Below are 22,301 nucleotides of genomic sequence, written 5' to 3'. Positions count from 1 at the left end.
GGTCAGAAAAGGCGGTGCAAAATATAGAACCATCAATTCAAATATGATGTGGATCATTCACACAAATTCTGGTGTCAGCTTCCTTGAGAACAGAACATGTCCTAAGTTAATTTAATTGAGAACAGAACATGTCCTAAGTTAATTTCACAGTCAACATCAACACATTCTATGAAACTTGGAACTGTTGACCCCTTTCTTATACTGTATGACACTACAGTAACAGAGCAAAGGTATCACATGAAAGACAACATTTCTCTCATACACACATGAACGAACAAACATCTATCTGCAGATAAATTCTTAAGTTACAATCCACCAACTCTTAAACAACAGATTTCATATCTGTATTAATAGCACATTAAAGATTTGTGAAGATTCTTTAAATGATAACGTTATCAATTATTACCTATACTTTTTAAGCCGAATCAAGGCAACATCTCTAGAATGGAAGTAAATGGCTGGATAGTTTGTTACAAGGATGATGGGGAGCACAGGAAGCACAAGGTGGACTGTACAATATTCTACACAGGGAAAGCATTTTGTTTAAGGACTAACATTTGTATACATCATCTGTGCCCTGGTAAGTGTCCCCCCCCTCCCCCCCAATATACTTTTATAAAACTGTTTCTTAGTGATAGAAATGTATGTGGCGCGTGAAGTGGAATTGAGTATATGGATAGTTGGGACATGAGCTGGGAGTTGAGATATAGGAATAGGTTGTTACAGAGGTTGGGTTGGAAGATGACTGGTTTCCTGAGGCACACCCCAGATCTAGGTGACCAGTTTGACTGTCAGAGAATTGCATAGAGTTCAGATTGGGACAAAGATCAAGTACTAGCATATACCGTCATCCTCATTAACGCAATGCCTCTGGTATGTAACCCTTTATCTGGGCAAAATGAACACATGAAGAACAATGTAAATGTAAATGTAAGAACAGAACTGTTCCTATTAAGGCCTGCAATTCATCAAGACCAGAACTAACACGAAGAACAGCAACAGGAAAAACTCCACAGTGGCATTGCTGAACATATATGATATGACTGATCAAGACTAGGGACCAAGGATGTGAGCTTATGAATAACAAGCAGATGAGAAGTGAGATGAGTGGTAGATGTGTAGCTGCACTAGAGGCCGACTGTAGTTGTCCAAGATAAAGATTCTCTGACTTTAAAATGTTTACATTTAAACACCCCCACACTTACTGGCACTCGATCATAATACTCTTAGCTAACAGAATATAACTATTTAGCAGGAGTGGGTAAGAATAAGTGGATTAGAAGGCAGGTGAAACAATGATTGTGTCCAATGCATTTCTCCACTCGACACAAAAATGGCATAGGGAGAGGTTGTCTTGTATAGCTGGCTGATGTTGAGCTGTTTACAATTAATAATCTGACATTGATGTGGTTGAGTAACAATGCATTTGTAATCTTTAAAACATTATCCTCATTCTAAACTTCAATTACATTAAAAAAAAAAAAATCCTTATATAAAACAACCAATTAGAACATAAAATTGAAATAACTTTGTACTTAGATGTCAACTGTGTACTTAGCCATGCATGCAATTATGGTCAATTTGGGAAAGGTCAATAGTGTCTTTCATGCTTAAAAGGAAATTAAAAACAGTGTGAATGTGTCAGCAGGTGATATGGGTCTTGAGTTTTGCAAAAACTTAAAATCAAAAAATTATAAAATCAAACCTAACGTAAAAACGGAGGTGTAGAAAGTAGAGTCTTGTGATGTCTGGTACAGTATGTTTAAGTCTTTGTGGCATGTTAACGACTAAGCGTGAGATGTTCACAACTAAGTCCTCAGGCCCTCTGAGTCATCGCCTCACTCTCCAGCAGAGCAGCACAGTATATAGGAGCTCTCCCTAAAGGTTTCTATACATTAAGATGGGCACGGGGGTATACATTATAGAAAATCTCACCTCACCCTTTCACACAGATATATGCTATGGTGCACATCATATCATTTGATACAAGCTCAAATCCCAGAACCATCACCTAGAGTAATCATGTAAAATGTTCAAACATAAGAATTCATAACACACGGTGTCATGACATACCATAAATGGAAGCGCATCCTCACAGTAGTTGGATAATATGCAGTGAGCAGCCTGAGCCATTTTACCGTGGTGATATTCTCATACCAATCTCAAGAGACTGAAAACGATCAACTTTCCCCACCTTCTCATGAAAAGAACATTTCATGGTGGGCTGTTCAAAGAACTGCAAGAACTGACTTGAGTAGCTAATTCAACCGTGAAGAGACGAGCACATATCAGAGAATAATTCACACTGAGATAAGTTTGCCCTCTGGTCATGTCTCTCCTATTTCCATTAGGGTATGAATTGAACACAACAACAAAAAAAGGGTAACAAATTCAAGTTGTGTGCGTATCTCGACTCTCAAGCTCCGTCAGATTGTGGACCCACCCTGGCCCTCAGTGGCGGTATCCAAAATTCTTCTTTCCCCCTGGGGTGACAGACCACATGCTCCGCCTGTCCTGGATCTTCTGGAAGATATTGCCACTCTTTCGCTTCTCTCTTTTGTACTTTTTCATTTTTTTCACCTGTTTAACAAATCATACACACAGGGAGGCAATGGTAAGAATTTGTCAATTGCTGATGGCGTTCGGAAAATGTATTGCTACTGTTACGATATCCTTTTAATAATATGACACCAGCCCGTGGATGTACAAGTTAATAGTCACCTTTCCACTGTCAAAGTCCTCGTCCCACTCATCGATCACGGTGTCATATTTGGCACAACGAGCGTCCTCAATGGCATCTCTACTGATGGCAGAGGCCTCTCCCTCCCAGCTAAGGACTGGACACAAACAAGCACAATCGTTACACCCAGTGGTGTAGTCTAGTTTTTTCTAGTGGGTATACTGTGATTTTGCCCTGCCAGTCAGAGCGACACCTGTCCCGTAGCGACACCCCATAAGCACCACCACACTCACTTATGCATACAGTATGCATCTACACCGGTGTTTGCTGCCTTGGGGGGGGGGTGGCATGGACTGTACTTGTACATCAAGCTGCCTCACGCTACAGAAACAGGAGATAGGCTCCTGCCCCCTAAGGGCCGTTAGGTTCTCAAGGCTACTTATGTGGTCTTGACCACATGTCCACCTTCTCACCTGGTTCTTGCTGTCTCTCTGGTGTGCCGAGACCATCCTGCCGAGACCATCCTGCTCTCTCTCATTCTCTCTCTCTCTATCCTCCTCTCTCCCTTTTTTGGTTGCTGTCAACCAAAAGGCAAATCAACAACCAGAGTATTTATAATTGAATAAGAGTATACAATATATACATACATTGAATTGAATATATATATACATTGAATTCATATCAAATCATAACATCATTCTAATTGAATATTGGGTTGCTGTGGGCAACTGTGCTGTGCTGTGCTGTGCTGTGCTGTGCTGTGCAGTGCTGTGGGCACTGTCTTTACTTACTCTCACCTGTAAGAAAATTTTTGTTTGTCCAACAAATGATATGTCCTACAAAAAACAGACATTTCCAATGAGTGAGGGTTTGTTCCAATGCTTCAATCCACTGTCCATGTACTGTAAATATACCATTATGGTATTACCATAAAGCCCAATTCTAGCAGAATAAGAAAGATTGTATATCTAAAATAATAAAGTGCATCCAGTTAGCTCTTTAGCTGGCATGTGTGCAGCAGACTAGCTCATCTAATCACCTCTGAGCTAGCCAGCTAGCTAGCGTACTAGTTCTTTGACACTATTATTCAGTTTAGTTTATTATATCGAGGACAATCCAAATACATGAACCATATAAAATACAGTAAAAAAGGCAGCCTAGTCGGCTAATTTTCAGCTGAAGTCCCCGGCCAGTTGCAACATGGCATCCTGAAAAGTAATTAGTCATTAGTAAGTCATTAGTTAAAATAAAACATTTAAATATTCTAAGAATTCACACCATGAAACTATAATCAGACACTTTCTAGTCACAATAATAACGACTAATTTGAACCAACTTTCTCTGTCAGAACACAGTAATTATATTTGCTAACGTTTCAACTTGCTTACTTTCTTCTGCAGAGCTTTCACCTAGCAAAAACTCTCGCGTCGCACGCGCACAAAACAAAACCAAAACCATTCTCCAGCGCGGCACGAAGCGAAGTGTGGAGGTAGGTCTGGCCCGCCCACACTAATCACCTCTGAGCTAGCCAGCTAGCTAGCGTACTAGTTCTTTGACACTATTATTCAGTTTAGTTTATTATATCGAGGACAATCCAAATACATGAACCATATAAAATACAGTAAAAAAGGCAGCCTAGTCGGCTAATTTTCAGCTGAAGTCCCCGGCCAGTTGCAACATGGCATCCTGAAAAGTAATTAGTCATTAGTAAGTCATTAGTTAAAATAAAACATTTAAATATTCTAAGAATTCACACCATGAAACTATAATCAGACACTTTCTAGTCACAATAATAACGACTAATTTGAACCAACTTTCTCTGTCAGAACACAGTAATTATATTTGCTAACGTTTCAACTTGCTTACTTTCTTCTGCAGAGCTTTCACCCAGCAAAAACTCTCTCGCGTCACACGCGCACAAAACAAAACCAAAACCATTCTCCAGCGCGGCACGAAGCGAAGTGTGGAGGTAGGTCTGGCCCGCCCACCCCAAGGCAATTGTAGGGGAAATACTGAGAGCATTCTGAACGACTGGTTATGCGATAACAAACATGTCAGAAAGTTCGAAGTAAGTGCTTCGTAACACAGACGGGGTGAATTTTATGAATAAAAGTGTGAAAGTTCTGTCACAAAACGCTGTTACGTATCCTCGCGCATTTTTAAGTGGGTATACGCAAATCCTTGGCCTTTCCTAGTGGTTATACGGCGTAGTCCTGCGTATCACGTAGACTACACCACTGGTTACACCAAATAACACAGCTGGAGATGGGGAGAGTACAACTAGACCTAGGTTTTTCGCTCACAGAATTAGCATACCGTAAATCCTCTAATCTTTTTTGAGCCACAGAGAGCACCAGGCCTTTGTTGAAGGCAGGCTTATATTAGAGGGAGGCCTTTATTTCTTAAAATTAAACTCTCATGGACAATCCCTTAATTTCCTGACTTTCATTGCAAAACATGACCCGGCCTGTATTTGTTTGTGTTGACCATGCCCAGCCATAAGAGACCGGCCTTTAATGGAATAGAGGTCACTATTAGAGGATTTACGGTACGGTACCCTCAAGCAATATTGACCAGGTCAGAATATCAACGTTTACGTTTTACAAGGTTCTATATTTGACCTCTGTTCTCACCATGGGTTCCATAGGCCTTGTCTGCAGAGTTCTTCAGGAGCTCCTCGACTACATCCGCACTCCACTTGCCATCCCATGCCATTGGCGCAAGGCGGGGAGCATCTCCAGACCCATCCTCTACAGCTGCAGGGGCCTGACACCGCTTGTAACCATCCTTAACTTGACTGTCCCATACAATCACAGTAGCTGGAGTGGGGGGAGAGTTAGGTGCAATGATACTAGTGCAGACACACAGAAGCAAAACATGGAACACAATTATTAATAAAAAAAAAGGTTAGAGCCTAATTAATTGACATTGCCCACAGGCAATTGCGAGTTCTGACACCACCTTGGGTAGAAGTTTATGAAAGTTTTGACAAATAGTTCTGCAAAAAAAATTTGGATGAGACTGCAGATTCTGTGTTGGCATGGCAACAGACCTCACTGCAGCGTTTCCCTCCGTTGTTTTGGGGGGAGTGGGTGAGGACTGAGGAGGGTGTGTAAGTACCTGTGCTGTCTCTGTCCGCCTTGTCTGTTTCCACAATGCCCTTTTTAGGGAATGGCTCAGACGCTCCAGTGTCGATGTTCTTGTTGTCTGGGCAACGCCTGCTCTCTTCCCACAGTTTCACCTCTTCTTTTCGCCTCCTTTTTTCCTTCTTTGACTTAGCAAAAACTGACAATTCCCTATTGTCGTTTTCCACAGCTGTGTCCTTCATCCCAGAACCGCTGTGTGAGAAAGGCATTTATGATTAGTCACTTTATTTTGTACACTTTATCACTAGTACACTTTATCAAATCTCACAATTTGTTTTTATTAGTCGACAGACAAAAGGGTCAGGGTTTTTTGCTGAGGTCTTAAGAATAACACAAATGCAATGAAAGCAACAGAATCAGACAGAAAATGGAAGAGGAAAGAATCGTACACAGAACGAGCTACATTTCAGCTAACCTTTCGAAAACAGACCATGTTGACGTTGCTTCTTCCAGTCCCCCCTCAAGTTTCCTTTTTTCCCTCTTCTTCCTCTTCTTCTTCTTCATCACAGTGTCTGTAACCTGCTCTCCCTGACTCGAGGCAGACTGGCACTGCGTTGGCACCACCTGATGCTTCTCTGGCAGCAGCACAGATTGAGATGTTGCATGTACTGGCACGGGCTCGGGCCACGCTGTGGGCACTGTCAGGGGCTGCTGTTGTTTTGGCTGCTCCAGGGCTGCCTTGGCAGGGGGGGTTAGACTCCAGGTTCCTCCTTGACACCAATCCTCCTCCTGGGGTGGGGACTCCAGGTGAGACTGTACACTCTCCCTCCTGTTCTCTGACACAATTCCATCCTCCCTCTTTCTCTTTTTTTTCTTCCTCTTCTTCTCGCTGGCAGGTTCAACTTGTTTTGGCTCAGCGGGGATGTCAGCGATGACGGTCGGCTCTGGCTCCCTTTCCATCTCAGAATGACGGCGCTTTTTCTTCTTCTTTCTCTTCAGGGAAGTGGTTGTATCCTCCGGGGTCTGGGCCGAGGTGGGGGTCTTGTTAGGTCTTGGGGTCTTTGGAGAGTGGGTCTGATGCCCATTGACTTGTAGAGAGAGGGCAAAATTTGGTTTCTGCAAAATGGAGAGAGGGGACTGTTTCTGGGGACTCTGTTTAGATGGGGTGCCTGAGTGGACATGGGCTGCAGGTGGTGATTGCAGTTTAGGCGAATGGAATGGACCAGCCCTGAGAGGAGAGCAGCAGGAAATAGTTAACACAAGAGACGACATTCAATTCTAGTAAAAAAACATGAGCACGGTGTGTGTGAAAGTCTGCCTTTCAAGGTGTGGGGCAGGGCCTGCTAGTCATACCTGTGACTGTGGGTGAGTGAGGCAGAGGTGAGAGGGTGAAGTCGAGCTGGATAAGTGTGGTCACTGGACGGATGGCGTGGCAGGGGGCACGAAACATCAGTGCTGCTCGGAATCCGGCTGCGACTGGCCTGCAGTTATTGACATAAATAAAAACTTGGTGGTCTAAAAAAAATTGCCATGACCATGACAAAAAGGAGGGATCAAATAAGGAGGGAATCATTGAAAGACAGATGGAGAAAAAATGAAGGGAAGAGAACAAAGGAGGAGAGGGTATGGCAGAGAAGAATTAGAAATGGTTAGAAGGAAAGAATTGAAACTGAAACAAAAGAAAGACAAAGAAACTCTAAAGGACACTAATGTGGTTGGTTAGAAAGGAGCACAGGGACAAAGGCACAATGTGCTTAGAAGCTCTAACTGTGCCGTCTCAAACAATAGACTATGACGCCTACTTGACAACTCTTCTATCAACGGCTATCAAATGGTACTTTTTCAGACTTCGGGGCAGGAGTGAAGGGAAGGCAGCAGGCAATCAGAAAACACTTCTAACACCAAGACAGGTTGAAGCAGCTTTATTACTGCTGGAGACTAGCCTATGAGTGAGGCTCCCATGACCGCTCCTCCGTAGTTGGCTCACCTTCTTGGCCGACAGGGCCAGTTTCTTAGCGGGTGGGGGTGACATGGTGCTGGTGGGCTCAGTCGTGATGTTGTTGAGGGCCGGGGGTTTTAGTTTGACCGTCTTCTGCTCCTCTGTGCCCACGCGCTCCACACTCTTGGCTGGGGAGGCCATCCCATTGGAACCATTCCTGGGGGGCGTGGGAACCTCTCCAACAGGTGCACTTTTAGGACCAATGGAATCCTGCGTGACATACGTTTTTTCATAAATCACATGATCTACAGAATGAATGAATGAATGGTCTTTATTGTCATTGATATAGTACAGGTACCAAACAACGAAATTTGGGAGGGGGGGCTCCCCTGGTGCTAGAAAAAAAAAAAAACTAAAAACAAGAAGGGAAAAGAGCTGGTTTACATAAATAAAGGCTATGTACACTATCCACTATACTATACTATACAAATAAAACACTGTGCTGTACTCTATGCTATGCTATACCTATTCTAACATTTCCTATTCTCTGAACCTTATGTACCAACTAGGGTTGTCATATTGCACATACAGAGGTGAGAGGGTGTTGAGCTGGATAATTGTGGTCACCGGACGGATGGCGTGGCAGGGGGCACGAAGCATCAGTGCTGCTCGGACTCCGGCTGCGACTGGCCTGCAGTTATTGACATAAATAAAAACTTGGTGGTCTAATGACTCCAGTTTAAGAGGATCGCTTATTAGATTAGATTGTGGCACTGTGAAGGATTAACCTTCAAAAGGGGAACAAGTAGGTTTTGAATGAGGAATACCAACATCTTGAAGAAAGATGAAGGGTGTTGAGTGTGGGAGAGAGTGTGGGTCAGCGGTTTCTGACCAGCCAGTACCTTGGAGTCCGAGGTGTCGGCTGAGGACAAGTCTGACAGGGACTTGAGTGAGGTAGATGCTGCCAGGCCCCTGCCCTCGTTCCCATACCTCTTGTCTCCCTCTGACCTGGCCATGCTGTTGGAGGGGGCCGGTGTGCTGCTGCGTGCCTGGGTCTGGGGAGACGGCTTCTTCAGCTTCTTAAAGGGCTCCTCGATCAGTGTGGGCCCGCCTGGCAGCTTAGGAGGGCCGTGAGTGGACGAGGTCCCGTTAGACAGCTTGGGCTGCTGGCTACTGAATCCATTCCTTGACACGGGCACGCCTAAGCCGCCGTCCATAGACTGGATCTTACGCAGCTGAGATGCGTCTAGCTTCTGCACAAAGAGGACACAAAGCCAAGATGAGAACATCATTAGGTGATCGAGGTTTCAGTAAAAGGCAGAACTGCATACATTCAGTGTTTCCTCTATATGCATTTATTCGTGGCGGGCCGCCACCAAAGAATTTCCTCCGCCACCATTGCCACAATGTTGCAATTAACCTCGTCGTTTGTGTTCGCACTGCAATCGAGACTGAATCTCTCAACAGGCGCGCGGCGCGAGGCGACGCGCTTTCAAAACTGGCTGCGTTCGTAAATTCACTCAGGAAATCCGATCAGCACTCGTGGAATGCCTCTCGTCCAATCAAATGACTCGGTTTCTCTATGACGTCGGGCCCAGTGTGCGCTCCAGCGCTCTCAGAGCGACTTTACGAACTCAACCTTACACTCATCTAGCTAGTTAGCTTAGCAGTCGTAGCTCAATGGAGTGAGAAGCAGAGTTGTTGCCTTGTTGAAAACATATTCAGACTCCCCAGCTGTTCTACACGAGTTTGACATGCAGCTGTATCATGCGGTGGTAGTACTAAACCCTCGTTGTGTATTGTTTGTTTTGCCGTGGAAATGAAACATTTATGTGTCTTACAACAACTCATGTGCGTGTAAAAAGCCGGTAAACAGATTTCTCTCTTCGCCCGTCGCCGGTGCCTTTAATCCCGTATCCTAATCGAAAATGCAACATCATCAGCGACGACTGTGGGTTATTGCATTTACTGCTGTTCTCTGGTTCATGTTCTTATACCAGTGCTCAGTATAGAGTATTTTAAATGAACATTCGTAATGTAGTCTAGTCTCTGATGTTCATGGTCAACTAAATCAGGCTATTTTGTGAAACAAATAATGTTCCCGAGCAGCCTCGCATCTAACGCTAGCTTCGAACTATTGATAGCATAAACATTGGTAAATGTCACAAACGACACAGTATTGGCAGGGGGAAAGAAGGGGAGTCGAATTTTTATTGACAACGGATTTCCATGCTGGAAAAACATGCAGCTAAAATTCAGGGAACATTTGGACAATAAGACACAACGGAGCTGTGGTCGCGTGGTCTAATTACAGGGCAATATGCTCGGTGCAAAAATAATCTATTGCCTCTCAAATCATCACGAACAGAACGGCGGAGGTACGGGTAAGCAGGTCTAATGTTGGTGTCATCAAAGGTAAGAGTTGGTTTTCTTTAACTCAACTGATAGCATTACCTTGCTGTTGGTTGTTTACCGAATGCTCCATCTGACTGTCACACTGTGATTTTACTTGTGTAAACAGTTAATAAGTAACGTTAGCCGGTTTTGTGCGTGTACTCTCATGTAGGCCTACTTCAGTGGTGTAGTCTAGTGTTTTCTAGTGGGTATACTGTGATTTTTCCCTCCCAGCCTCATATCGTTCATAAAAATACATCTGCGCTCCCTGTCTAACGTTATATCTAACATTACATGTTATAAGGTTATAAGGCTGATCTGTGCATGACAGTGCTGCATTTTGACATATTTCATGTCGCATCTCCCCCCGTTTGATGGTATATGATGCTATAGTCAGTCCCAATGGTCCAGAAGTCAAGTGCTTCGTAACACAGACGGGGTGAATTTTATGAATGAAAGTGAAAGTTCTGTCACAAAACGCCGTTACGTATCCTCACACATGTTTAAGTGGGTATTGCGTGGGTAAAGTGAAATTACGTCTTTGTTTTGAGCGCGCGTGCGCGTTTTATGAGGACACCGCCCGCCCGCCATGTGAAAAATCCTGGAGGAAACACTGATACATTGCAAGGCAACGTTTGTTTCCAAGTCATACCGTATGTTTCCAAACATTCTGTTAAGTTTGCACCTCACACGATGGATCTTTCCGCCATCATGTCCCATACCTTGGTGACCTGCGGGGAGGAGAGGGGCCCATTCAGATTGGTCTTCCTCAGCAGCTCAGTCCCGTTGTTCTTCCCAGAATGCATCTGCTTGGTGATTTGCCCATCCGTGTTCTTCTTGGTCTCAGGGATCCTAACAGACAAAGAGTTGGATGGTTAATATGGACGCCAGGCATCAAAAACATCAAATCATCACTGGGACCTACAGTGCATATTTCTTACCTCAGGTAGAAAAGGACATAGGCTTGCTGATTGAGGACGACTTTGATGTTACTGCAATGGGCCATCGAGTCGTTCATCTGGTACCACTGCCCGTTACTGGCCTATTGAGACAAAGGAAACAAAAATAGCTTTTCAAAATAAAGTTCAAGGCCATACTGCATCACAGAATGTAGAAAAACCTTCTGACTCTCAAAGGAAAAATCCCCATTTTTCCCATCTGGAGTTTTTCAAATGGCTAATAATTGTTTATTGATGTTCAAATCACTAAATGGCCTAGCGCCTGAATATATGCTTTTAAAGTATGCTCCCTCTAGATCCCTAAGGTCCTCTGGCACTGGTCTCTTAGTTGTTCCCTGGGTGAGGACTTGCCTCTGGAACAGCCTGCCAGAGCTGAGGGCGTCACAATCTGTAAACACCTTTAAAAGATCTTAAAACATACCTTTTTAGCTTAGCATTCTTTTAGTTATTTTTTATTGTATTGATATAATTGTAATGGTTGTTTACTTTCACTGTATTGTGTATTATAATTGTATTGTCGTATTTCCATTTTACTGTTAAGCACCTTGTATTACATGTTTGCTCGAAAGACGCTATATAAATAAAGTATGATGTGGCCTGGGGTGGTCCAGTGGTCTAGCACCGCGGTCTACAGTGCACACATATGCCCATGTCGGCATGGGTTCGAATCCGACCCATGCCCTGCTGACATACCCTCTCTCCCTTCTTCTCCTTACTTACCTGTCTGTCTCCACTACATCTGTCCAATAATATGAAAAAAATATGAGTGGGACTGCCCCACTCAGAAAAAAATACTTTATAAAAATATAAAGTACGATGAAGAGACAAAATAATTGAGAAACATTTACCAGAGGGCTGTTCCACGTACGTTGATTAGTATATTCGCGATTAAAAGGAAAGCCTCGTTCAGGCAACTCTCGATTGGGATTCAAGCCTCAAGTGATTCCTCGAATGAGAATCAGGCTTGTGTCATCGATGTTCACACAAGTCCGGTTTGGAAATTCTCGATTTGGGCGCGCGCCCGCAGGTAGAAGGAGCCCAAAGCAAATGTTATCCTAAACTCAGTTTCAAGTGAAGCAAATGTTTTACTGAGAACACCCCCTAAGATGTAAAAAAGTGCAATACTACCGCAATTAACAAGGGGAGGGAAATGGTTTGGCAAGAAATTGCTAACAGATTAAATGCGTAGGTCACACTAGCTACTTATTGTTTTATGTTCATTTTGTAATAAATGAACATTCACTACTGTGGTGATCTCAGCAGCAGGCTGTAAATTATCAGATCACTAGGATGGCAGAGTGGTATCAGCCGCTGCCATCAGTGCATAGTCTTATTTTTAATACACTTTTTACTGCAGTTCGTTGTCTGATGCTTGTACTCTGCAATAAATTGAATCTAAGCTAAAAAAAACTATGTTTAAAATGATGGTGTAGGTTAATTTATTAGAGAACTGACAATGGTGTTTTAAGCCTTTCTGACTACCGTAGTAAATGATGTTCTTCTAGCATTGTAACTGGACCCTGGATTTGGCATAGATTATTATTTCTTATGATTGCTGATGGATAGATGATTCACTTACTTAGACAGATGTATTTATTGTAAATCGATTTGCATGAAGGCGTCTGTTAAATGTCAAGAAAATAAACATTAAATTAAAATCAACCCCTCTCACCTGAGGCAAGGATCGAACCTTCTGATTGCAAGCTGGCTGCCTTAACCCCTCTGCCAAACAGACTGCCCTGCTATTTCAGATGCAAGCTGATACCTATCTTTTTACACCATTTTATATATCTCTCTCACTATGAAGCTATCTATCAAAGTATCAAATTATCTACAGTATCTCGTAAAAGGTGGGAACTAATATTTCCAAAAAGACACTTGACGGGAACTGTCGTTCGGGATTTAGTTTCCGCCTGTGAGACATTTTTGACACACTTCTTACTTAAACCAGGCCGTAAACCTGGTCGCTACCAGGTTTGTTCTGACGGATTGCAGCGAATTATATGTGCCACATTCATGGAACGGAACTCAAGCTGCAATTATCGCAAATTATCAAAACTAGTCTAGCTTAGCTCTAATCGCGCTTCGAGGAACAGGCCCCAGAACCAAATTCTAGTTAATCAGAAAACAAAACATAGAAGAAACTGTACACCTACACTACTCTTATATTAACTATTTAAAAATCCTGATGTGGAACATTTATGGGGATTGGACGAGAAGTAAGTTCAAACTATATTTTGACAAAACCACTTCATCTCTCTAAATCAAAATCTTTACCTTAACATAGCAGTAGTAATGGCCAGCGTGACAGCTATAGCCAGTATGCACCAGAACAGCATAGAGGCCATACATGACAGGGTCTCCTGTGTTTTGAGACATGTAGGGGCGAATGTTCAGGAACTCTGGATAACCAACATCCTGAAAAATAACACAGAAATAGAGATAAGTTGGAGTGACACAACAGTGTTTTGAAACAACAATGGTGTTACGTTCTGAATGATTTACCTTGGTTATTTTCCCTCCACTGAAGTTGGCAAACCTCTTGAGAGACACAGTCAGCACATTTGATGGCCGATGAACTGTGAACCGCTTGGTTGCCGGCACTTTTTTCTTACACCTGATAAAAATAAATAAATAAATAAAGAGGGTATGGACGATTTATAATGCAATTTCTTCCACTGAGGGGGTCCAAAGATACATCAACATTTGTGTAGATTAGAAAAGAAAATACTACCATAACACTAATTAGCAGCTCATTAATTTGCTTGCATTCTTATGTGTTGGTGTGTGTTTAACTATCAATATGCAGCACTTACTTGGCACACATGTAAGCATTCTCTCCACTCAAAACATCAGGTTTCACAAACAGTTCCAGAGCACGGACGATGTTTGCGGCTTGCTGAGGGACACAGACAGGAGGCAACTCAGCATGTGTGGAATCAAACAAATCAATCAGTTCAATCATATGAGAAAATGTGCAGAAGACCCATTCATTTTTTACATAGAAAAATAAGAGATTCTCTCCCATTCATTGACTTACTCGAATCTCAACAGCAATGTCCAGGTATGGGTCATATGTGTCTGACACAGTTTTGCAAATAGAACACTTGACTGAAAGAGATGAAGAGTACATTATAAATCCAACCTAAAGGCAATATATACATTTGATATGTGGAATAGTTCATGTAGCAGAATGTACCTCGTGACCTGAGGTAACCTCCAAAGATCTGGTGGACTAGTGTGGTGGCCTGTGTCTGTCTGTCTAACCTAAAAGCAAAAGAAATATAGAGAATGAGGACACATTTAGACACATTCAGAACATGTCTGAAGCTTTCCAACACCTACACTCATTGAAATCCATAGAAGCTTACTTGGGGTAACCATTTAGACAGGCTTTCTGCATGGCATCAATGGTGTAGCGCAAAAATTCATGGGCATCCTCCTGGCTCCCAAAACGAAAATGCCTGGCAATTTCTGCAAGAGCAAAAAGATGGTTCCACATTACATCATGGCCAGTATCGGATAAAACCCAAATGATACCCAACCCTAATGATCAATGAGAGGGTCAAAGAGTCTGCATGGACAAGAGAAACTATGAAAACAGAAAAGGGAGAAAGTGTATCGCATAGTTAGCGCTTCAAGGTAGAAGCTTTAAAGTAGAAGCAACCATCTGTGTATTGTGGACTGTATGAATTGTTCACGTTTCTGTGGTTTTGTGCTAATGCTGCTACTCCGAGCCCGCAGTCACAAGGAGACTAGAGGGCATTGGAGAGGAAGGGAGGGATGGCTAGAGAGGGGGAGGGGAAGACATAAGGGGGAAGAGGGTATTGCAGCAATACATAAAGGAGGAGGGAGAGAGGTGAGGAGAGGGAGAGGTGGACACAACCAAAAGAGGGGGAAGGAGTGTTGCTCTCGTGAGGCTAGAGCGCAGTGCCTCTGTGACTCAGGGTGAGCTCACACCAACATCACTGCAGCCTTGCAGGTTCACTAATACACTGCAGTCTCAAGCTGCTGTCCCTGTGACACTTCCGATCAGTGTTACGCCATCACCAATCTGACATCACAACTCCAGAAGACTCCAGCACAATGAACTATGAAGCCAATTTACTTATCGTAGTGCCAGTAAATAGCAAGCAAAGAAAGTGCATGATAGCCAATTTCATCAACTTAGGAGCACCGCTAACATTGTATGCTGGAAACTGAAAACAAGATACAGTTATTTGGTCATCATGGTCTCACCATGCCAATGTATCATGAACGTTTGAGGCCAACAAAGTTGTAGCAAACATTGTTGGAGGTGAAAAATACACTTGGCATGCAAGGCAACATAATATTCTGTTCTTACTTTTCAGGTCTCTGATGAAGGAGACGGGCTTGATGGCATTGCCTGTGTTAGCAAAGGCTTGGATGATATGGTTCTGCATTATACAAATCATACAGAAACCTGACTGGTGACCTGAAACAGAGACAAAACGGAGCAAGATATGTTAACATATCGCAAGGGAGGTCAAAAGCCCGGAAATCAAAAAGGCTGTAATACTGTCAATATGTCATTAAAAAAGCAAGGTAAGTGTGAAGCACACTACTCACAGGCACGGCTGTGCTCCTTTGAGAGTAGGTAGTTGGCCAGTGGTGGAGTGTAGGTGAGACACTGCACCGTGGAGTTGAGGAAGCAGGTGTTGCCCAGGTTGTGGAGGCCGGCTCCCACCCTGTACACGCGATCCCATCTCATGGAGAGCCTGTTCCCAGGAAATAGCATCTTCTGTGGGGCAGGAATCCCATCACTCTGGCCCACACCCACATTTTCAGAGACTGTAGGAGGATTGGTCAATTAGAGAAATTGCATTGATAAGTCATTATTGTTAATTGAGGTCAAGCACAACCGGATCATTCAGCCCAGTAACAAAATACAGAAAAACATAACACTGAATATTTATAAAACGTAAAAATGTTAAGGTTTAGGAAATAAGTCAATCACTCTTTATAATACAGGATTTTGTACGAGTACATTCTCAGGTCAAGTGCCATACCTTGCCTCTTGATCTGGGCGGGCTCTATAGCCCTCTGTCCTGAGGCCCCCTCTGACCGGGGGTTGAGGATCACATACTTGGTCTTGAGGCTCTCTAGCTGGTAAGAGAAGCCCTTGCTGGCAGGCTCAAATTCTATCTTCTGCAGTAGGACCTTCTTGGCGGAGGAGGCTAGCAGTTTATTGAGGTCTCCCTCGTCACCGGCGTCCTTACGGCCAGGCTTCAGGGCCTCCTTGAGCTTGTCCACTATTGGCATTGTTTGATCATCACTATGGATAGGGCACAGGGGATCATGTCAGTTTGATTGCTGTAATATACTTCTCATGGTTAAATCATAATGTGCACGCCATAAAACAAACCTTTGCCGCCTATTTTTTTTACCTAGTAGGGGCCTGCCTATCAATAAAGGTCAGGGTTAGAATTTCCATAACAGCTTGAACATTAGGGAGCACTGCTTTGTTTTCAAGTTTTATTGTTACATCATATTACACAAGTGTAAGAGTAAAACTCTTACGCTTCGGTTCCTAACATTGCAGCACAAGACAATAAGGCAAGATAAGTCAAGATAAAATAGAGTGACAATAATACAAGACATAAGTGAGACTTTTGGACAGATGACAAGTTGTGATCCTCTGTTGAAGTTGCCAACCATGATGAGCGGCCTCTGGGTGCTTGTTTTCCATGTTGCTAACTGTAACTGTTGGTTCCCGTCTTATCTCTGTGCGTCCACTACAGTGCAGCTTGGGAGCTCCATCAGTGCCAAGCAGTGAATTGAATTGAATGCCAGTGAGTCCTGAACCTGCTACCCTGTCAACAACACCTCTGTGCTTTGGAGAGACTTGAAGTGAGCATATCGTAAGAGGACTGAGTGCATCAAAAGAGCTAGGTTGGGACTTGGCAGCTGTCCCTGCAGTTATGTAAGACAGTGTAGGCAGCAGGCAGGCATAATGTGCAAGTGTGTGTAGACCCATGTGTGTGTGTGTGTGTGTGTGTGCACAGAGCGCGAGGCGTGGACACAGCTGCTGTATCTAGCAGGTCAGATTTTCATGTTCCATCTTTGACTGCAACAATCTTGTCGCCTCCATAGCATGCCATTGTGACAACCAATGAAGCTCTGTCACAGTCATGTTGGTTCATGTCCTCAAAAAGCCCTTTGTTCACTACTAGCCTTGTATTCTACTGTTTGGTTCGTTAAGTGCACTGTATAAATTATACAATTCAAGTAAAGTCAATTGACTTAATTTGGCCTGTAAAACGATTCTCAAAAAAAAAAAAATGGGTGATGGTGCATATTATCATTCTTTGTATGTAGAATACTGCCCCTTTAACTACAGCCCCTTCAATAAAAAGGCCATCTCTGAGCAGATAACAGAGTGCACGTTTCTACAACCACCGTCTGCATGTGTCAGCCGTTTGGGGAGTGAATGGCTTCTGACGTGTCATTTCCGGTGCAAGTGCAATGTGTTGGCAGACAGTGTTCAATGAGAAATGATGACTGTGGTTTGAGTAATCATTCAATGTTTCTCTATCTACTTCTATTTCAATGCTATGGAGCAAATCATTTAAAAGGATGCAGACAGACATATGATTACATTTGACTTTAATACAATTCTCTCTATTGTGCAGTGTACAATATAATAATGTTGGATTTATAAACTCCAAATAAACAGAAAGCCTCTGAAGTTGAAACAGATACAAACTTGCGAAGCAATATTATGGTCCTGTCAAACACTGATCATTGTTAATCATCCTTATCATACTCCCAGAGGGGAGAAGGGATGAAAACCTAAAGACCACAACCAACAAGATGGCACCAATTAGGACTGCAACAATAATTTGAAACTATGAAAATGTATCAATTAGGCCTAGGAATTTTCATAATTTACTCTTCACTTTTAGCATGCGTTACCATGATCAGTCATAGGATAATCTCTGCGTTTTAGGATAAAGAATATCATGTCCCAACACCCAAAATGTAAGCTAGTATGTGACACCCAATCTATGTAAGTATTACAGGGATACTGAGAAGAACAAACATATTGCTTAGGGCATATTTATAGATATGAAACATAATCTCAATGTAGCCTAGTATTTATCATTATAATGGGTATTCCAATCAACTGAGCCACTTAAGTGCGATTCTGTAAAATCTTTCAACATTTGTAACTAGCCTTTTTGTGAAAGTCAGGATTCTATAGAATGTTAAATATTTTTTTCCCCAGAATACTCGCCAACAATTACAAATAAGGCTAGTTGCAACTCTAGTTCCAATTAATCTCTGACAGTGTGCATACACAAACATTTTGGATTGAGAGCGGGAGCATCGGAGTCTTAATCATCAGAGCGGGCAGTGATGTAGTGAAGGGGGGGGGGGGGCACATGCATCGCATGCACAAGGACAGAGTAACCTTCATGTGCTGATACTGATACAATTAAGACCGGCACAGCCTCTAGGGAGATGGCACAGCTGACAATGCAATGATGTAACCAGTGGACCAGGTAGGGATATCAGTTCATTCACCAGTGCATGAGAGTCCAATAGGGGTGCTGTTTTATCAAGCTAAAAGCTTCAACCATACAGGCGTAACCTACATTCCACATATTGTAGTGTAGGGGTTCAATGTGCACCTAAAAAAAAGAGCTCTTTTGATACCTCGTTTTCAAAAGCCATCAACACAAAACAGATCTGCATTTTGTAGGCATGTCAGATTTTTGTCATAAAACTACAATCACAAAACAAATACCTGGCTGTTAATTAGGCAAAATGCATTATGGACACTTAACCAATAGAATTGCAAGTAAACATTTAAAAAGTACTTGCCAAGGAAAATTTAGGATTGTACGGTTGTATCTAAGCAGGGGCATTACCACTACAGCAACTAGCCTATCCGCTTGTTAAGTCGTGACGTGTTTCCGGGTCCCAACGTTGGCTGAGGCGCTGTCTTCGAAATGCCGAAATAATAATAATAATTAATTATATTTATATAGCGCTTTTCCGAGGCTCAAATACCCTGACAATATGGAGAAAACGGGAAAGTATTGTGTCCCTTGTTGAATGAATAGATCCGAGTCTAAAAAACGATTAAACTGTCATTCTACCGCTGTAGTTCAGAGGTACTCTGGTGCGGAGAATTTCCGGTTAGGATCCAGAAATGGCTAAACGTCACTTGTGACGTCAGACTTAACAAACGGATAACAGGGCTGATACATAAGGTGAATGAAAGAATTAGCTATGTATCCTAGGCCATTATTCCAGGACACACCTGCACAGCAGTAGGACTAAAGTTGATTCAGTGCGAGTATCAATAAAGAGAAAATAAAGCATGTCCCCTAGGGGTAAATGTTAACTACGTAACCATATAGCTTACCAGTAAACTACACACAATTCCCACCTGGCGTGCTTGTCTTGACTAAAAGGTAACATTTTATTTGACTGACTGTGGCTACCAGTTACAAGACCTCGCCTTTATAGGAGGAATCTATACGCATTAATTAGCTTTCCTGCACTAGACTAGAAAAGGGACATAAGTCGGATCCCTCAACATGGCACTTATGCCCCAAAGTGAGACGGTCTGCCATACAGTCATGCATCAAGGTTTAGGAGAACATTTTCATTACGGATTTTTTTTTTTACCTCAGGCTTGCTAGCTAGCAGAAACCAAATGGTAGGAATAAGTGCGCCAAATGTTAGTAATAAGTGCGCCAAATGTTAGGAATAAGTGTGGCTAAAGCTAGTGGTTATATTCTAGTACCGTAGTAGTAATTCATGAAAAGCACTGGCTGTGAGGCGGTCTTCAGTGTTTACCTCAAGTAATAATTCCTTTTTGTATAACTATTTGTAGACGTGTAGAGAAACAACAAAAACTGAATACGTATAGCGAATCTATCATTTTGTGATATCACACGATAATAGCTAAGGAAAATGTCACAACACAATGTGTAAATGGATGCTAAATAGTGTACGGTATATTGAAATATTGAGTATCGATAGCCGGCTAACATTACCTCAGCTAACTAGGCAATAGTGTCAAGACTCCGTACAGAGAGACAACTTTACAAAGAAGTGTAGCAAGCAAGGCAATATTATAACTAGCTGACAAGCCGAATGTTCTCGGGCTATCTAGTTAAAACCTTAACATTGCAGGCTGTCTGTCCCACGCGGTGAAAGCAGTCGAGAGGCTGCATGCGTGACACTCGAGTTACCTCAGGCTTGCTAGCTAGCAGAAACCAAATGTTAGGAATAAGTGCGCCAAATGTTAGGAATAAGTGTGGCGCTCTATAAATCATTATTCCCGCTCTATTCTTTACAATTTCGTTGTCAACGCGTGGCAACATAACTATATCCACTTCGTTAAAAGTATAGCTTATCGTTGACATATTTACCCAGCTAGCTAACGTGCTAGCTAACGTGCTAGCTAACGTGCTAGCTAACGTGGCGAAAGCGAACCATCTGAGTACTGCAATGTGGTTAGCTAGCTAGCTACTTTTTTTTTTACCAACTCCACCCTGAAAATGTGGCAGACTTCGTTTCTTTACTATAAAACAGAGACATGGCTCGATGGGCCAAGCATTCTCATATACTTAGCTAGTCTTTTCAGACACTCACCTTTCGTTCAATCATCCAAAAACGGGACCTATTTGCGATATAGACACCTTCTGCATGGCTACCGTTCCTTCATCTTCTTACATTCTTTCGTTCCCCCATGCTGCATTATGAGAGGGCGTGGTCAAAGACGACTGACAGAGCAGAAAAGCCAATCAAAACGCACGTTAGTAGGAGACGAGTCATTCACTACATCACGCAGAGCCAATCAGTAGCCAAACTAGTGTACTGCTGCCAGGGGGTGATGTTGACTATTTGTATGATTGTAATATCAAGAGCTTTAAATTCGCCTGGGTGTTTTTGAAGCTCAAAATGATTTGCACTGGCTAGCGCAGTGATCACATTATGACTATATCTGCAATAATAATAATAATAATAATAATAATAATAATAACAATAATAATAATAATATACATCGCATCGTTGCATCGTCGTAGAAAGCAAGGCGTGACTTCGTAAATTAAAACATTTCAACACATTTACAGTTTATGGATTAGGCTACTATGAATTGTAGCTCGAAATAGAATCATACCAAGTTAAATGGAAATCAATGTGCATGTGACAGCTTTTTTATATGCGATCGGTAGCCGCATTTAATGTCCAATGCTACTCCATAGGAGGGCGCTCTGTAATCAAATACGGTCTGCTCAGGAAGTTATTCCATCAACGTCGCTTAAAGGAAAATCCAGGCTTATTTTGGATTGATCTCGCGAGATTTATAAAACACCCAGCCATATTTTGATAAATCTCGCGGGATTTAGCAAAAATAAGCCTGGATTTTCCTTTAGCAACGTTGATGGAATACCCCCCTGAGCTGCCCCATATTGCCTGCCAACAAGAAAGAGTACTATCACACATAGCTTTTGGCAATTGGAAGGGGAATTCAGGAATAGATAAACAACTGTCAACATATGTCAAAAACCTTCTGCTGCACATTGGACAAGTAAACAACAACATTTGAAGTATTTCTAAACTTTTATTTGTTATTACTCAATTATTTGTCCATTCATGTTCTGAATGTATGCCTATCAAACAATTTGAATGATACAAGGAATCATTATGCATGCACAAATCTTGTTTCTTTACACAAAAGTCTCATGTGGATCCAGCACGAGACATTTACTCAATCTTGTTCTACTTTTCCACTAATATAACATATAAACAGAATGAATAGGCTCTTAGGCCTACAGGAGAATTAACCTTTTAACATGGATCAAGTTATATGATATGTATTACTGTCTTGTAGGCAACAAAATAATGCTTGCAATTATAGTAGCACTACAAATATTTTGCTTAGCTTGAAGGTCTACTGGAGTCATGCTACAGTTGCCTAATTGTAGGTCTTGTATGTACTGTATAGGATAGTCCATAAAGTAGGCCACACATAACAAACAAAAGTCCTCAGTGTGTCCTTCATTTACAGTAGAAAAGGACAACGTCCCTTGAGCTGTAGTAAAGGGAACAACAATATCAATTGAAATCAGAAATTATATATTTTTAATATAAATTAAACAAAATTGCATGTAGTCTAGGCAAAATAACTGGTAGATATGTATTTCACTTTTAAATAGTTTTCTACAGAGGTTTTACCATTGGAGGCTAATCATCAATTG

General features: G+C 42.3%; 1 protein-coding gene across 1 annotated transcript; it reads right to left on the bottom strand.

The window, feature by feature from the left end:
• Nucleotides 1–633: 633 nt before the first annotated feature.
• usp36 (ubiquitin specific peptidase 36) lies at nucleotides 634–20,773 on the bottom strand. The gene is made up of 20 exons (XM_080523972.1): nucleotides 20,692–20,773; nucleotides 16,089–16,354; nucleotides 15,649–15,870; nucleotides 15,404–15,514; nucleotides 14,430–14,532; nucleotides 14,258–14,325; nucleotides 14,099–14,169; nucleotides 13,875–13,957; nucleotides 13,564–13,675; nucleotides 13,336–13,476; nucleotides 11,041–11,141; nucleotides 10,822–10,951; nucleotides 8,608–8,958; nucleotides 7,754–7,975; nucleotides 7,120–7,247; nucleotides 6,242–6,994; nucleotides 5,801–6,018; nucleotides 5,314–5,499; nucleotides 2,722–2,837; nucleotides 634–2,580 (listed from the first exon to the last, which is right to left on the bottom strand). Exons 2-20 carry the CDS (start codon nucleotides 16,339–16,341, stop codon nucleotides 2,452–2,454), a joined length of 3,498 nt encoding a protein of 1,165 aa, XP_080380098.1. The 5' UTR covers nucleotides 16,342–16,354; nucleotides 20,692–20,773; the 3' UTR covers nucleotides 634–2,451.
• Nucleotides 20,774–22,301: the final 1,528 nt, after the last annotated feature.

Source organism: Nansenia antarctica (assembly GCF_963989245.1).
Source record: "Nansenia antarctica genome assembly, chromosome: 2".
Lineage (NCBI taxonomy): Eukaryota > Metazoa > Chordata > Actinopteri > Argentiniformes > Microstomatidae > Nansenia > Nansenia antarctica.
The sequence above is the reverse complement of the archived record's forward strand: the minus strand, read 5'-3'. Positions and strand labels throughout refer to the sequence as shown.

Coding starts and splice junctions, on each gene's coding strand:
- usp36 (XM_080523972.1), bottom strand. CDS start 16,341: ATGCCAATAGTGGACAAGCTCAAGGAGGCCCTGAAGCCTGGCCGTAAG. Junction 11,142..13,335: donor ATTACTACTGCTATGTTAAG/GTAAAGATTTTG, acceptor TTGTCTCAATAG/GCCAGTAACGGGCAGTGGTA. Junction 6,019..6,241: donor ACATGGTCTGTTTTCGAAAG/GTTAGCTGAAAT, acceptor TTTCTCACACAG/CGGTTCTGGGATGAAGGACA.